General features: G+C 46.0%; 1 protein-coding gene across 1 annotated transcript in view; it reads right to left on the reverse strand.

Annotated features, from left to right (window-relative positions):
* The window catches only part of Sord (sorbitol dehydrogenase), a 31305-nt gene extending 18998 nt beyond the window's left edge, over positions 1–12307 (reverse strand). Inside the window, exons 1-2 of the mRNA XM_021180392.3 lie at positions 12129–12307; positions 139–172 (exon numbers count right to left, since the gene is read on the reverse strand). Coding sequence (XP_021036051.1) covers positions 139–172; positions 12129–12194 — 100 coding nt within the window. The 5' untranslated portion in view covers positions 12195–12307. The remainder of the gene's footprint in view (positions 1–138; positions 173–12128) is intronic.
* Positions 12308–16478: the final 4171 nt, after the last annotated feature.

The raw sequence follows: 16478 nt of genomic DNA on the forward strand, positions 1-16478 counted from the left end.
TTCAAACAGTAGCCAAATAAACAGCTGTGGCCAATGGACAGACATAAAAGCACATTAGCCAGTAGGGAGAGGGGCAGGGACCAATGCACACGTCCCCAAGGCCAACACCAGCAGATACAATGTCATGTGAGGACCTACCATTTGGGCCCAGCTCAGGTATTGGGTAGTTCTCCTGAAATAAAACAGAGAAAGTTATTTAGTCTGCATAATAACTTATCCTTACATTTTTTTTCACCTATAAAATATTCTCCTGGAAGTTCATTGAATTATTTCTCAGAACAGAAGTTCACACCATACCTCACAACCTGTGAGCTCTGAAGGGGCAGCGCATCAGGCAGGCTAGAGACCCTGGCCTGCTCGCCACCATCCTGCTCAAAACAGAGCCATTAGCCCAGATAATGTCATGCCCGATACATTCCAAACACAACAGAGAACACAGCTGAAGTAGTGACCTGCCAAAGAACGGAGCAAGGTTCTGAAGCTGGGTTCCCTCCCTGGAAAACTGCCAGCCGCCCCACAATCGATTTTCAACTATCAGCTCCTAACAGAAGCCGCTCTAGTTACTCAACGCACCACCACCTCTCTGGTGCTACTTGCCCAGGACTGAGAAAAAAGATGTGTCCCTGGCAAAGCTGCTGTCTGAGCTGCTCTGGGTTTCTAGACTTGCCTTCCACTTCTCCTAGAAATCATGCTCTCAGATACAGATGTTTGCTCTGATATACTCCTGCAGGAAGGAAGGGAGTGGTAAGCAGGGCCTTGCAAGGGCTCTGTTAGACTGGTGGGAGGTTATCTACACTGCCAGTCTATTCTTTTACTTTAGCTCAGGTGTATACCCAGTGCTCCCTTCTAAACATCCATGGGGAGTTTAGGAGCTTATTGAGAACACAAGGGCCCTGCATTTTAGAGCAGAAAGCAACCGGAGGTATTCTGGTGTTCACAGATAGTATTAGAATAGAATTTGTTTACTGACCTTTTCTCTGTGGTTAATTGGCCAGGGTTAAGTCAGGGTTGACAAGGAGGAAGGACAACTGAGTGAGCAGACCGGTGTTTACTAATTCTTTGTGGGCAGACAAGAATCAGGGAGAAGGCAACACGAATTGTTTACCATGGCTACCGTAGGCCAGATCATACTTCCAACTCTGCCTTACACAGCTCAGAGCTTACAGATGAGAAAGAAACCTGAAGCTAGGGAGGTAGGGAACTTGGTCAAGATCCTGCCACCAGACAGAGAGGATTAACCAGGGCTCAGCCCAGCTGTATCTGACATCTATACCAGTTTCCACTGTACCTGGTGCAGTCCTGAGGAAGTGACCTTTCTTCTCTGTCAATCATGTGAGGGAGGTGATTGCTAGGTGGACCCCATACAGAGTGCCCTGATGGGTCTCTGATTAAAGCTTTCCTGGCCAGTGAGATGGTTCAGCAGGTTAAGGGGGGCTTTGGGACAAGCCTGATGACCTGAGTTTGATGCCTGGAACCCACGTGCTAGAAGATGAGAGCCAACTCACAAGTTGTCCTCTGACCTCCACATTCCACATACCATGTTTCTCTCCTCTCTCTCTCTCTCTCTCTCTCTCTCTCTCTCTCTCTCTCTCAGACACACACACACACACAGAGTGAATAAATATGTTTTTAAAAGAAAGCCCGTGTTCCAGGCCTGGCTCAAGCCACTTGCTCTAGGCAGCCTCACAGCATCAATGCACACTGACAGCAGCTAGGCTAAACCCGCCTCAACACTATCATAGCAGGTCCAGTGCCTGGCTGCAAACCAAGCCGGCAGCCTTTCCCAAAGGCGTCCACGTAAGGTCTAAACGCTTTCACTTCAGACCAGCAGACTCTCTTGTGGGGAAAAGTTCAGGGCTAATTGAACTCCTCCAGAGGGGAAACCCCCCCCCCCCCCCCCCGTTCATGTGCTAATGCTGAGAGGCACAGAGCTAATGCGTCTGTCGGGTTATCCCCGTGCTAGGTGCTCTACTGGCACCATCACTTCAGCTTCCGAGACTCCACAGCCTGAGAATGAAGAATTGAGATAGTTACAACCTGCCCTGCAGCTGCAGGGGCTAAGCAGAGGATGACCACTTCTGGAGCCCAGGAAGGAGGCACCAACTGGACAACGCCTTGGGTGAAGGGAAAAAAACGTTCAAAGTAACTGAGGCACTTTTCATTTTGCTTTGGGGGAGTGGTTGGGTTTTTGCTTGTTTGTTTGTTTTTGTTTTTTCCTTCACAGTAATTTAAAGAAGGAAAAGAATCCATTTTTAAAGAACTCACCACCTTAGAACCACTATCACCAAATCTTTCTCCAAGAAGTCTCAGGTGCCGTGTTTGATATTAACTAACACCCTAGATTGTTGTGTAACGTGTGTTTCTGTTATAGTAGATACAATTTTAACTTCAACGAAGGTGCAATCTAATGAACCCAGTTTTGTTTCTGGCTTGGAACCTCGCCCACCCTCCGTACTAATGGCATCAGCAGACAAACCCCAGGCACTGATTGATGTTCTGGCTCCACATTCTTCCTATCTCTGCTTCCAGCCAGGGCAAGCTGCCCTTGCCGAGTCACACACAAAGGTACAGTGAGTGACTCTTCTGGACACCAGAGGGTGCTATGCTGATGGCCTGTTTACTGTTGCGTGGCAGAGGACATTGAACACTTCATTCTTCCCAACATTTCCCTCCCCTCTGTCCCCACACTCTCTCTAGGTGACCTTTAAGCTGCTCCTCCTCCCAAATGCTGGGATACAGCTGAGTGCCACAACACCAAATTTTTGTGGTGCTGGAGAAAGAGCCCAAGGCTTTGTGTATACAGGGCAAGCAACAGAGCTAGAGTCCTCACCAACCTCTCCCTACCTCTTGGTGACTTCACTCAACTGCGGCTCAGTTCTGCCTCCCTCTCTCTGCAGGGGGCATGCCACTGGGCACAAGACTTTATTAAGATCAACCCTTGGTAACTGGAGAGCCATCTCAGCAGTTGAAACTGCATGATGATCTTGCACAGGACCAGAGTTCAGGTTCTGGCATCCATGTTAGGCTGTTTACAAATGCCTATAGCTCCAGCTCCAAAGGATCCAACACTTTCTGGCCACTGCAGGGACACATATGCACAAATATGAAATGCCTTGTTTATACTTTAAAAAAAAGTTCTCACAGCTGGTAAGCATATACCTATAGCCCCAGTTTTAAGGAAGCTGAGGCAGAAAGATCTAGTATTTTAAGATAACTTGAAGTAGACAGCAATATTGTCTCAAAACAAATAAGCCTTAACCTTGTAAATACTAAGAACCTCTGTGGGTCCCCAGCCCCCAGCTTTACCAGGTTCCCACAGCATGCCCACTGAACACCAAAAGGTGGTGGTGGTTGGCCACCCTGTTTACCTAATCTCCTTTTCCGTCTCAGATTTTCCTACATGCTTTCCTAAGCTTTCCATGTCTCCTTATCTCTCAGGGCTCTGAGGGCTGTAGCTCAGGGGTAGAATGAATGCCTAAAAGTGGTGAGAACAGGCAGGCAGACCAATGTACCTATGCGTGCATGGATGCACCCATGCATGTTCGCGCTCTCGCGCTCGCGCTCTCTCTCTGTCACACACACACACACACACACACACACACACACTGTCACACACACACACACAGAGTTACTTAGTTCCTCTGAGAGCCTATCCCTTCACTTTATTTTCGGCGATTGTCATTTCAGGTACATTCAAGGTTTCCTAAGCAGGATTTCTTGTGAATGACTCACAAAAGTGCAAAGAGGAGCTCTAAGTCTTCTTCAGTTGCAGCAGCATCCTACAACCTTTTTTGAGTCAGAAACATCTGAATCACATCTAAAGCCACCCTTCTCTCTTCAGCACACTCACTCTCAGTAGCCTCAGACAATCTCCAGGAAGATGCCCCTGGTCGGATCACCTCAGCTGTCTCTGCCATCCAAATAGTGTGTGTGTGCGTATATATGTGTATATGTGTATGTATATGTATATGTGTATTTACATATATGCATGTGTATGTATGTATATATATATATACATACATATATATGTGTGTGTGTGTCTCTGTCTGTGTGGTTTGAATGTCTCTTCATCAGCTCCCTTTAGTATACTTGAGTTCACACCCTCAACCCATTTTGCCTAGAGCAGCGCTTCTCAACCTTCCTAACGCCGCAACCCTTTAATACAGTTCCTTGTGTTGTGGTGACCCCTGATTATACAATTATTTTCATTGTTAGTTCATAACTAATTTTTCTGGTTATGAATCATAATGTAAATATCTGACATGCAGGGTATCTAATATGTAACCTCTGTGAAAGGGTTAAAAACCGCTGTTTGAGAGCCTCTGGTGTAGGTGGTAGTCAGGGAGTCAAGACAAGGAAAGATCAAGGAAGGATATTTTCCCTCCTCCAGCTGGCCTGGGTGAGCTGAGAGAAGTCAGGCTCTGGAATAGCCTGCCCCTGTACAAAGCTGGCTCTCCTCAACCTGCTGTGTACCTAGGGCATGTTATATAACCTCTTGAATTTCCTCTTTTGTATCATGAGGATAATCATGAAAGAGAATGCCGACTCACAGCAAATATGTTTGCTCTTATTACAAAAGAAATAGCCCAAAGTTCTGTTCCCGTAACAGTTTAACCAGCTCTGGACAACCTTGTCCTTTGGAAAAGGGCAAAGTACTTCAAAGTGTTGTAGGGGAATATTAGACTCCCCGTTTTTTCAATGGTAAATTTGAAAGAAATTTGTCCTTTAAAAGGATGGGACTTGGAAGCCCTGAAGTAGGCCTCTATTTAGGCTTGTTTCATATACCGTAGAGATAGAGCTACCCCCATACCTTAAAGGGACAGCAGGGAAGGTAAAGTGGCCTGTGCCCAGATTATTTGGGGGGGGGGTATTTTCGAGACAGGGTTTCTCTGTGTAGCCCTGGCTGTCCTGGAACTCACTTTGTAGACCAGGCTGGCCTCGAACTCAGAAATGCGCCTGTCTCTGCCTCCCAAGTGCTGGGATTAAAGGCGTGCCCAGATTCTTAGATGTCTCTGCCACTTGCTCCCACTTGTCAGCCTGCCTGTGACCCGAGGGGCTGTGCTAAATACTTAAGGTGGCGAAGACACCATTGTTACTCTCTTCCTGCTTCATCTTTCCCTAACTACCATGTATTTGTCTTGAATTCTCAGAGAGGGAGGAAAAGCCAAAGGTTTTCCAATTAAGCAAGAGACTTTGCTCTAGCCTTTGGTGCTGGCATATGAGGCGGTCAAAATAAAGGACTGATGTTCTCCCAAGTCCATTCACCTGGCCCTCTGCCCGGGCTCTCCTTGTTCTATCCAGCCTCTATCCTGCTGAAATTCGAATGTTTATATTCCTCAATAGCCCTGAAAAATCCTGTTCATCTCACATGGAGACCCCATTCCCCAATCTCACTTCCAGCCACACCAAACACTTCCCACTTATTCATCCTCACAAAGGCCCCTCCTCCCGCTTCTTCCCCAAGATCTCACAAGAGAAGGGAAGTGAAACATCCTAACTCCTAAGGAGACTTAAGTTTGAATGTGTTAGGATTGAAGAGTCTGCAAACACCCAAATGGGTCTATCCAGCAGTCTGGATTGCTGTTTTTATTTTTGTTTTTTTGAGACAAGGTCTCTTTGTATAACCCTGACTGGAACTAGGCTGGCCTCAGACTCCCCAGAGATGTGCCTGTTTCTGCCTGCCTCCCACTTGCTGGGGTTAAAGGTCAGTGGCAGTCCCTGGCTTTCAGGAGGCTTTTGCAGCCTAGGCCCTAGGGAGCTCAGGCATTCCTTTCTTAAGAAGCCTTCCCTGGGGTAACATGGGGAACTGGGACCAGAATGCATTTGCACCTTCTAGCCAAAAGATCACAATCTATACAGGCCAGAGAACTACTTAATTCTCATCAGTAATATAAATTTTTTTCTTCCTAATTAAAAATACAAGAACAAGGACTGGTGAGATGGCTCAGCAGTTAAGAGCGCCGACTGCTCTTCCTAAGGTCCTGAATTCAAATCCCAGCAACCACATGGTGGCTCACAACCATCCGTAATGAAGTCTGATGCCCTCTTCTGGAGTGTCTGAAGACAGCTACAGTGTACTTACATATAATAAATAAATAAATAAATAAATAAATAAATAAATATTTTAAAAAATACAAGAACAAAACATATGCTAATTTATTAGATAATACTTATTTATAGTAAGCAAGAATATGCCTGTTAGTAGCAATGGAGAAGGCTTGTGCACAGTTTTATATAAGTATTTGTACTCTTTTATATTGGGCTGATAACTCTCTGCAAACCTTGACCAAGTTTCCTGTGGTTAGAAATGTTTTATATATATATATATATATATATATATATATTTTAGAGAAAACCTCTACATTCAACATCATTCTATATGTACATATGTACATATTCTTCCTCCTTAATATGTCATAGGATATTTGAAAAGGAATTTCCCCTAATCTATGAGCCCCTTTCTTCTCAGAATAGGGTTATTTTCTCAGAACATTAAAACCTTATCAGAGCTGGGCATGGTGGCGCTCGCCTTTAATCCCAGCACTCGGGAGGCAGAGGCAGGTGGATTTCTGAGTTCGAGGCCAGCCTGGTCTACAGAGTGAGTTCCAGGACAGCCAGGGCTACACAGAGAAACCCTGTCTTGAAAAACCAAAACAAAAAAAAACCCAAACAAACAAACAAAAAACCTTATCAGACTGGTGCTTCCTTCTACTTTGATGGGAAACAGCTCAGTGCCTCAGGACCTTTCCAGACAAAGGCAATACTTTCTTAAGCATTTGATAGAGAAGCCAGGTTGCCATTTTGAATCTGAAGTGCCTTATCATTGTTTAGGGGTTTGTTTGCTGTAGAAACATAATTTAGATAGAAAGAAAGGAAGTATTTCTTTGGACGGTTCCTTGTTTTCTAAATGAGTTTGGTGTTCTATTTTTCCTCTGAAGTGCCTCTGACAGGTAAGACTTCATTCAATGCTTTTTCTTTCTTTTTAATAATGAGGATTGAACTTAGGGCCTTGCCCATGGTAACCCTATCTCTAAATTACATCTCTAGACTCTTCTTACTATTGAGAGAAGGACTCACTAAACTCCTCAGGCTGGTTTCACTCTGTAGCCCAGAGTAGCTCTGAAGGCCTTGACCTTTCAGCCTTCCTGCCTTGGCTTTGTGCATAGCTGGGGTATAGGCTTAGACTGAGCCCAGACATACTAAATTATGGACTAAGTTGTACCCCTTCCCTCTTCAAGTTTTCCCCCTGGTTGAATCCAGCTGCTCACTGATGGCTATCAAGGCTCTGTCAGATATTGACAACACCAGCCAGGAAAAGGGACAGAATGTCTGGGACTATTTGACCCAACAGGTGATCAGGACAAGAACTTCCTTCTCATCCAAAGCTTAACAGTGAAGTCTATGTGTTTTATTAGAAATGCAACTTGTTTTTTAAAAAACATCATCAAGGGCTGGTGAGATGGTTCAGCAGTTAAGAGCACTGACTGCTCTTCCAAAGGTCCTGAGCTCAAATCCCAGCAACCACATGGTGGCTCACAACCATCTGTACAGCTACTGTGTGCTCATATATATAAAATAAATAAATCTTTTTAAAAAATCATCAGCTGGGTGATGGTGGCGCACGCCTTTAATCCCAGCACTTGGGAGTCAAAGGCAGGCAGATTTCTGAGTTTGAGGCCAGCCTGGTCTACAAAGTGAGTTCCAGGACAGCCAGAGCTATACAGAGAAACCCTGTCTCAAAAAAAAAAAAAAAACCAAAAACCAAAAAAAAAAAAAAAAAAAAAAAAAAAAATCAAAGCAATTCTCTTTTCACTGTATCCTTTTTTTTTTTTTTTTTTTTTTTTTTTTTTTTTTTTAGCATGCCAATGCACATGTACATACATGCCACATACATGCAGGCGGACATCATACAATTTCTGGGAGCCAGTGTTCTTTTTCCACCATGTGGGTTCCAGATATCAAACTCAACCTGTTAGGCATGGCAGCAAGCACCATCTTGCCAACCCTTAAAACAGTTCTTTTGCCCTGAGAAATGTTACATTTCCTCAAAAAAAGCAAAAACCGTTATTTAATCTTTATACCAATGCATGATTCTCTCTGTCCTTTATAATGAAACAATATTAACCCATCATTTTAAAATGACTGTTTTTCCTTTACCTTGTTGTCCACTCATAGCCAATGACAGTATAAAATAAACAAAAGCCAAACCACCGCCTTGCTACCTCCTCCAGAGTACTCAGCTCTCTGTCAGAGCAGCTGATCTGTTCCCTGTCCACATGCCAAAATAAGCAAGGGCCAGTGTTCAGGAAGAAAGGAGATGGCATGCTCTCAAGAGGATGGTCCATGGACTGACTGGTGATGGAACAAGATATTGGGAGGCACATGTAGAAATGGTTAGCATTCTGTTTGCCGTAGAGTTCAGCAAACATTAGTCTGTGGTCAGTTGGAAATGAAAATAAACTCATTCCTTCATCCTGGAGTTAGAAGCACTGAACTAAAGCACCCAGCACGTGAGTGGGATGTAGCTTTAGAGTTGTAAGGATGTAGCAATGTTTTGATTCCTTCCCTTAGTGTCCTTTCTAGCCTAGCAAACTCCACATAATAAAATATTTCTTAAAAATACAAAAACTCACAAGCCACCCACTTGCCCCCAAGCAAAGATTCTGTGCAGATAAGCAAAGTCCACTGTTTTCTATTCCAGTTTCATGAACCAGCAATGCATCGCCCAATGGAGAAAAGCAAGTTCTAGATTTCTCGAGATGGGCTAAAGAGGCATAACGTAGTTGAGCTGCTGCAGTTGAATAGTGTTCTGCCTGGCCCACATCCTAAGAATTTTGCCAAAACTGTCCATAATTTGACGGTTTTTGGCCTTTATCCATCTCTTCATGGTCAGACTGTTTAAAGCCTTTGGCCTCCTGCTTAACTCCAGTTTGCACAGACCAGTGGGGATGCCTGGGACTCTATGCTGGCCCTTTTATAAGCACAGTGACAATGAAGCTCACACCACCCAAATAAATACTAAAGCTCCCCTCTCTTCATCCCCTCCTCTTCCTCCCCTCCTGGCACCCCACCCCTTGTTCCTCTTTCCCTGTATTAAGGACTTAACCTAGAGACTCTGCCACTGGCCTTGAGTTTACTTTGTAGTCCATTGCAGCCTTGAGCATTGTCTTCCTGCCTCAGTCTCCTGAATAGCTGGGATTACAGGCCTGGTGCTCCTCTTCAAGGAGCCAAGTTAGTTATAGCAGGAGAAAGACTGTGCTGAGCCACACAGCTACCAGCAGTGGAGGTTGGGCTGACCCAGGACTCCGGGCACCTTGGTTTTGACTTTACTATTTCCTTTTCAAGAATACCCCCTCATGTTTGTTGATGGGTGGCTTGCCTCCTTGTATATCAGCTCACTCATTTATTTTTTTCCCTCTTGCTTAAATTTCTCCATTTAAAATAGAGAAATCTGAAGCCTGGGTGGTGGTGGCATGTGCCATTAATTCAAGCACTCGGGAGGCAGAGGTCGGTAGATCTCTTCATTCAAAGCCAGCCTGATCTACAGAGGGAGTTCCAGGACAGCTATGGTACAAAGAAATCATGTCTTGAAAACCCAAAAATGTATAAAACAAAAATAATAAAATAAACTGGAGAGATGGCACCGACGGCTCTTCCAGAGGTCCTGAGTTCAATTCCCAGCAACTACATGATAGCTCACAGCCATCTGTAATCAGATCTGATGCCCTCTTCTGTGTCTGAAGACAGTGTGTGTGTGTGTGTGTGTGTGTGTGTGTGTATTTCCCTCATTATGAAGGAAGCCTACCGGCCTATCCTAGTATGTCTGCACACATGCCCAGTCCTCTAACATTCATCTGCTCATTTACCAGTCCTTCCTAACACGCACCAGTGTAAGCTTCTACATAGAAACACTCTCATTTATCACCCAAATTACAAACTCTGTGTCGACACTAAGTGTGAGAAGACTTCAATTACTGTAGTAGGGAAAAGGGAATCCAGTCTCCCAGGCAGCCAGAGGCCAGGCTGGGTCTTAGGTTTCCTTCCTGCTTGTCTCAGCAAAGTGGCTCAACTCCTGTTTTTCTAGAGCTATGCCCTGGACATGGGCCAGTTTCTGGACTTACTGGTGGCTGGGAAAGCATCTCTGGGAAAGCCTAAGCTCTCTTTCCCTTCAAGCCCTGTTGGAATTCTGCTTTAGATATTAGGAATGGGTGTTTCTCCAAAGAATTCCAAAGAATGTGAGCTCAGGAGGGAAGGGTTTTTATCAGCAGACCCTGCCCCTAGTCCACTCAAATGGAAGCTAAGTCTCAGTTGCCCAACCCATCCTCCATGGAAAGACCAAACTGTGGCTGTGTGGCATTGTAGTGGTGGTGCACGCCTTTAATCCCAGCACTTGGGGGGCAGAGGCAGGTGGATTTCTGAGTTCAAGGCCAGCCTGGTCTACAGAGTGAGTTCCAGGACAGCCAGGGCAACACAGAGAAATCCTGTTTCAAAAAAACAAAAAACAAAAAACCAAGAATGTGTCTTCTTCCTTTCCCATTTTATAATCCATAACCAAGCTAGCCTATGACTTTCAAAAGTCACTACCGTGATTAGCCACTACCATCCTCAGACATCCTGCATTTCACTGTGGTTCTCCTAGGAGAGAACAGCTCCCCTCAAGATGCTGGGGGTTGAGGCTCATCCCACCACCCAAACTTGTACTACTGAATCTATCTGCCCTAAGAAAGCAGAGGGATAGAAGTGCCCCCTAAGGGGTTGGAGGCTGGGCGAACATCTTGCCTGGGAAGGAGGAAAGCTCAGGAGGCCTGTGTTGGATGGCAGGGGTCCCTGCAATAGCATGCTCTCTGCTGACCTTCTCACTCCCAAGCACTTGGGAGGCAGAGGCAGGTGGATTTCTGAGTTCAAGGCCAGCCTGGTCTACAGAATAAGTTCCAGGACAGCCAGGACTACACAGAGAAACCCTGTCTCGAAAAGAGAGAGAGAGAGAGAGAGAGAGAGAGAGAGAGAGAGAGAGAGAATCACAAATCACTGTGTCTCTTTAATTTTAATGCAGGATGTTGGGTAGATGTTCAAATGTGATTGGGAAGAGCACTAGAAAGATAATTTGAATCTGACTGAGTTCTTGTCTTGGCTCTGTTAACTAACCAAGGCTACCATCTTGGGAACCACACGATTCTTGGTTTGGAATTCACAGAAGTCTACAGGTGGAAGAGTTAAGGAACTCTGAAAATGATCAGTCTGCAACCACTGATAACCACTGAGGACAGGCTATTAAACAGACAAGAAGAACTCTTCATCTGCATGAGTCTCTCCTGTTCTTTGAATGGGAAGGAGACAGACTCTAGGGTGCAGAAGAGATGGCTGGTATCTAATCCCCAAACTGCATGCCCCACTGAGATGGACTTTGTCAAGAGAACTTTGGCATGACCACAGAGATGACTCGGCAAATGTCTGAACTTTGGTTCAGGGGGCAGAACTAAGTTTAAAGCCAGAGACAGAAGTACACAGAATGAATGCTCCAAGGTAGTGATCCAGATGTGAACTAAAGGAGATAAGCACCAGGCTATATCCCCAGTTAAAATGCATTATTAACAGTTACTGAATGCTAGGCCCTCTCATGATAATAATTCTGCTATGGGGTATTATCAGTTCCAATCAAAAAGGATTAAATAGAAACTTTACTGCTTTTAAATGCCACCTTGCCACCTTTTTCCTGTCCTCCACTGTCTACAAGAGAAGATCTGGGTAGATCCTAATCCTGGAAGTCTCCCTCTGACCCTTCTGAAGAGCAATAACAACAATGTGAGTTTGCAGCTATTAGAGTTGAAGGCTTGATTAGTTTTCAACGGTCCTGGGCACAGGTCACGTGCCTGGCGCCCGGTCTAGGCTCTGGGAGCACGCGACCAGAACTCTCTCTAGGGATAGATAACAACTACCCCACCCCCACCTCCCGGTAACCAGCTGAGATCTGGGTAAACCCAGGCAGTTAGGGGTGCTTGGCACGGGCTATCTGCCAGCTCTATGAGCAACAGAACTTGGGAGTGGGTACCACTGCTGAGCCTGCCAGAGGGGCAAACCGGAGCTGGGTGGGTGGCTGCCTGAGTTCCCACAGTCCTTCCCCTTTTTACCAGGCGGATGTCTCCAGGCCCGTGCACCACCAGGGACAGGTTCTCGCCCTTAGCTGGAGCTGCCATGTTGCTCTCTTGCTTCGAGGTGTCGGCTGGACCCGGCGGGGAGCTGGTGGTTCTGCTCGTCCAACCGCCAAGGGTCTAGAGTAAGGGGCTGGGGCGGAGCCTGGAGAAGGCAAAGCGCGGGCCAGGGGCGGGGCCTGCGCACTTGACAGCCAGGAGGGCGGGGTCGCGCGGGGTGGGAGGGGCGGAGGCAGGGGACGAGACTTCACTCAGACTTAGCAAGCCAGAGTAAAGAAAAAAAGCGGCCTACGGAGGCCGTGGGGGGGATTTGTGGCTACAGAAGACCCGGCTAGCACCAAGATCCTTAAACAGCAAGTTTAGGTCTGAGGTGGAGCGCGGGTGTTTTGTGTTACTAACGGGAACAGTGCGCTGCTGCAGGCAGGACGCCGCGAGCGCTCTGAAAAAAACCCGCTGCAACCGCTCCGGTCTCTCCAGCAACCAACAAAGGGCCTGACGCTCGCAGGAGTGAAAGGAGGAATGCATGTGTCACGGGGTCCTGATGCATCTGCATCAAGATGCTGTAGGGCAGAATTTGCAAGCCTTTCTCTTTAAAGGCTTCCTCGCTTTCCATTGGCAGCCGGATTTCTGCCCAGATTCCGCCTTTAGTGCTCCCCAGTCAGGACAAACAGGTTTTAACTTTAGAGATGGAGCTTGCTGCCCCTTTCCTTAGCTATCCATTCTGGGAGTTTCGTTTCCCTTCCTTTCCCTTCTTCTGTGTAGCCTTGGCTGGCCTGGATTTTGCTCTTTAGACCAGGCTGGCCTTGAACTCAGAGTTCTTTCTAGCATCATACCTACTACTAGTCTTCCGAGGATTCTCACCAGAGCTCTCAGCTCTTGATGTCTCCCTGTGAGGATGGAATGGAGTCTTACATTCTTTAGCAGCATCTCCTGGTGCTCTAGACAACCCGCCCGTTTTATTTCTTGACAAGAAGGCAATGAGATGTTTGGCACGCGAGGAGAGCTTAATGGAGACGGATACCAAATAAGAAAGGAGAAGTGGGAAGGGATGGAGTGGATAGAGGTTTGGTGCAAGGCTTAATACAACAAAATGTATTCACGCCTTTAATCCCAGCACTCGGGAGGCAGAGGCAGGCGGATTTCTGAGTTCGAGGCCAGCCTGGTATACAAAGTGAGTTCCAGGACAGCCAGGGCTATACGGAGAAACCCTGTCTCGAAAAACAAAAACAAACAAACAAACAAACAAAATTGTTGGGGCTGGCAAGATGGCTCAGCAGGTAAGAGCACTGACTGCTCTTCCGAAGGTCCTGAGTTCAACTCCCAGCAACCACATGGTGGCTCATAACTACCTGTAATGAGATCTGACACCTCTTCTGGTGCGTTGGAAGTCGGCTACAATGTACCTATGTATAATGATAAATAAATCTTTGGGCCAGGGCAAGCAGGGACTGAGCGAGCAGAATTGACCAGAGCGAGCAGAGGCCCTAAAAATTCAATTCCCAACAACCACTAGACGGCTCACAACCATGCGTGCAACTACAGTGTACTCACATACATAAAAAATAAATAAAATCTAAAAAAGAAAAAAATGTTTTATACCAGGCAGTGGTGGCACATGCCTTTCTTTAATCCCAGCACTTGGGAGGCAGAGGAAGGCAGATTTCTGAGTTCAAGGCCAGCCTGGTCTACAGAGTGAGTTCAGGAAAGCCAGGGCTACACAGAGATACCCTGTCTCGAAAAACCTAAATAAATAAATAAGTGTTCTGCCTGAATGTATGTATGTGCACGAATGGGTGAATGGTGTCTCTGGAGGATATAAGACCAAACTGGATCTTCTAGATCTGGAGTTACAGATGGTTGTGAGCTGCCCTTTGGCTGCTGGGAATTAAACCTGGGTTTTCTGCAAGAGCAACAAGTGCTCTTAACTGTAGAGTCATTCCTCCAGCCCCAGAATGGATTTTTTAAATGTATTTTTTAATTGAAATGCTAACAACTTTCTAATTACATTTCTTCCCCCAGCCTAACCCCCGCCCCCCCAAAAAAAACTACAAATTGAGTATTGTAGGTGAGATTCAAAGCTGAGAAAATTAAAAATTAAAAGAAGTTCTCAGGTCCTTGTAACACACAAAGTAATCAATAGCAGCCACACCACTTAACTCTGGAAAGCCTGACCCACAGCCCCAGACCTGACCCACCACCTAACCCCTCCCTTGGAACATTAACTTCAAGGTACTTTTTCAATTCATAGATAAAGATCATATTATGCTAATTCTACCTCAGAAGACCTTGCAACCCATTTGATTTACTGTTTGTTTGTTTGTTTGTTTGTTTGTTTGTTTTCCGAGACAGGGTTTCCCTGTATAGCCCTGGCTATCCTGGAACTCACTCTGTAGACCAGGCTGGCCTTGACCTCAGAAATCCTCCTGCCTCTGCCTCCCGAGTGCTGGGATTAATGGCATGCGCCACCCACCCGGCCCTATTTGATTTACAATGTCAGCTTTTGATAGCACAGTAAGTTAGAGGATCAATAAACTAAGTCATTTTACAAGAGGAGAAGGAAGAGGAGAAAGCCCTAGATCCACTTTCTAATTGTATTCCTAAGTAAGAACAAAGGGACTTTCACTCACACCAGAAGAAACTGAGTCATCCGGTTTGGAGTCTGCACTCCAGCTACACACTAACATGTTCTGCTAGTTCAGTGGACTCGGAGGCTTGTCTCAGTCTGTCTAGTGTTTAATGTTACATAGGCAGCAGTCAGTGCAGCTGGTATTGGAACGACCCCACAGCGTCCGGCACAGGCCACTGCTCTTCACACCGCTGTTTCTCAGTGTGCAGCCAGGCCTCCTCCTGTTCACTGACCAAGTGGAGTCACTCTTCGTATTAAGGGTTGTGCACCTCTGGGGAGTTTTCCTCTTAAATGTCTTAGCAACAGTCCAGTATGTAGCCTAGCATCAAGCAAACCCTTGGCATCTGAAGTTTGCAGCCAGAAGAAGGCTGAAGACTATGCCCAAACTTGATCCCAAACTGGAATGTCATCTGTCCACTTTTCTTTGTCCTCATCATCCTCAAGAGGAGAGTCGTCCTTGTGGCAGGTACCACTGAATACTGCTGCATTAACACTGTTAGAGGAACTTGGTCATCACCCCTAGTGGCATCTATCCCCAGATCTTCCAATACGTGTTTGATGGTCACTGATTGCTTTTCCAATTTGTCAATGGACTTCTGATCTCTATCAAAACAATGTGACGTGAGTAAAGGCCCAGTGTTCTGAACAAAGTAGACAGCAGACAAGAGGGCAATGTGTGTGTGAGAGAGGCTACACAAGATCACTACAGAATGGAATTTTTGTTTTTGTTTTTGTTTTTTTGTTTGTTTTCCGAGACAGAGTTTCTCTGTATAGCCCTGGCTGCCCTGGAACTCACTTTGTAGACCAGACTGGCCTTGAACTCAGAAATCCACCTGCCTCTGCCTTCTAAGTGCTGGGATTAAAGGCGTGCACAACCACGCCCGGCCAGAATGGAATTTTGCATAGAACCACTCACTTCTCAGAGAGTTGCATTTTTTTTTTTTTTTTTTTTTGGTTTTTCGAGACAGGGTTTCTCTGTGTAGCCTTGGCTGTCCTGGCACTCACTTTGTAGACCAGGCTGGCCTCGAACTCAGAAATGCGCCTGCCTCTGCCTCCCAAGTGCTGGGATTAAAGGCGTGCGCCACCACGCCCGGCTGAGAGTTGCATTCTTGCCTTGACACACCTCCCATATGGTTTAGCTGTGCTTGGCTGCTTCTTCCAGCTTCCACACTTTGTGTTGCTTAGCTTGCAGACCTTAGCATACACTCACTGAACTAAAACCCAGCTTGGAGTTTCTTCCGTTTCCCAAGGACGTCAAGCTGACACTTCAGAATAGCTTGTGAACAGAGGGACACTTCAAGTAGAGACTCCTTGACTTAAAGTTATGAGAACAGAACAACCAGAGTGAAACAAAGGTCACAGCAAGGGAGATGCAAGGGCCATGCTTGGACTTATCTTCTCTCAGGCAGTAACACCAGCTCCATGCAGCCTTACAGAGTGTTGCCTGGGAAGAGTGTGATGTATGCTGTATTGGTTAATGGTCATATTCTATTTTATTTTATTCTATTTTTGAAAAATTTTATTAGATATTTTCTTTATTTACATTTCAAATGTTATCCCCTTTCCTGGTTTCCCCTCCAAAAACCTCCTATCCCATCCCCCCTCCTTCTGCTCACCAACCCACCCACTCCCACTTCCCTGTCCTGGCATTCTCCTACACTGGGGCATAGAGCCTTCACAGGACCAAGGGCCTCTCCTTCCAT

This window comes from Mus caroli, unplaced genomic scaffold, assembly GCF_978045245.1.
Source record: "Mus caroli unplaced genomic scaffold, Mus_caroli_1 scaffold_2, whole genome shotgun sequence".
NCBI lineage: Eukaryota > Metazoa > Chordata > Mammalia > Rodentia > Muridae > Mus > Mus caroli.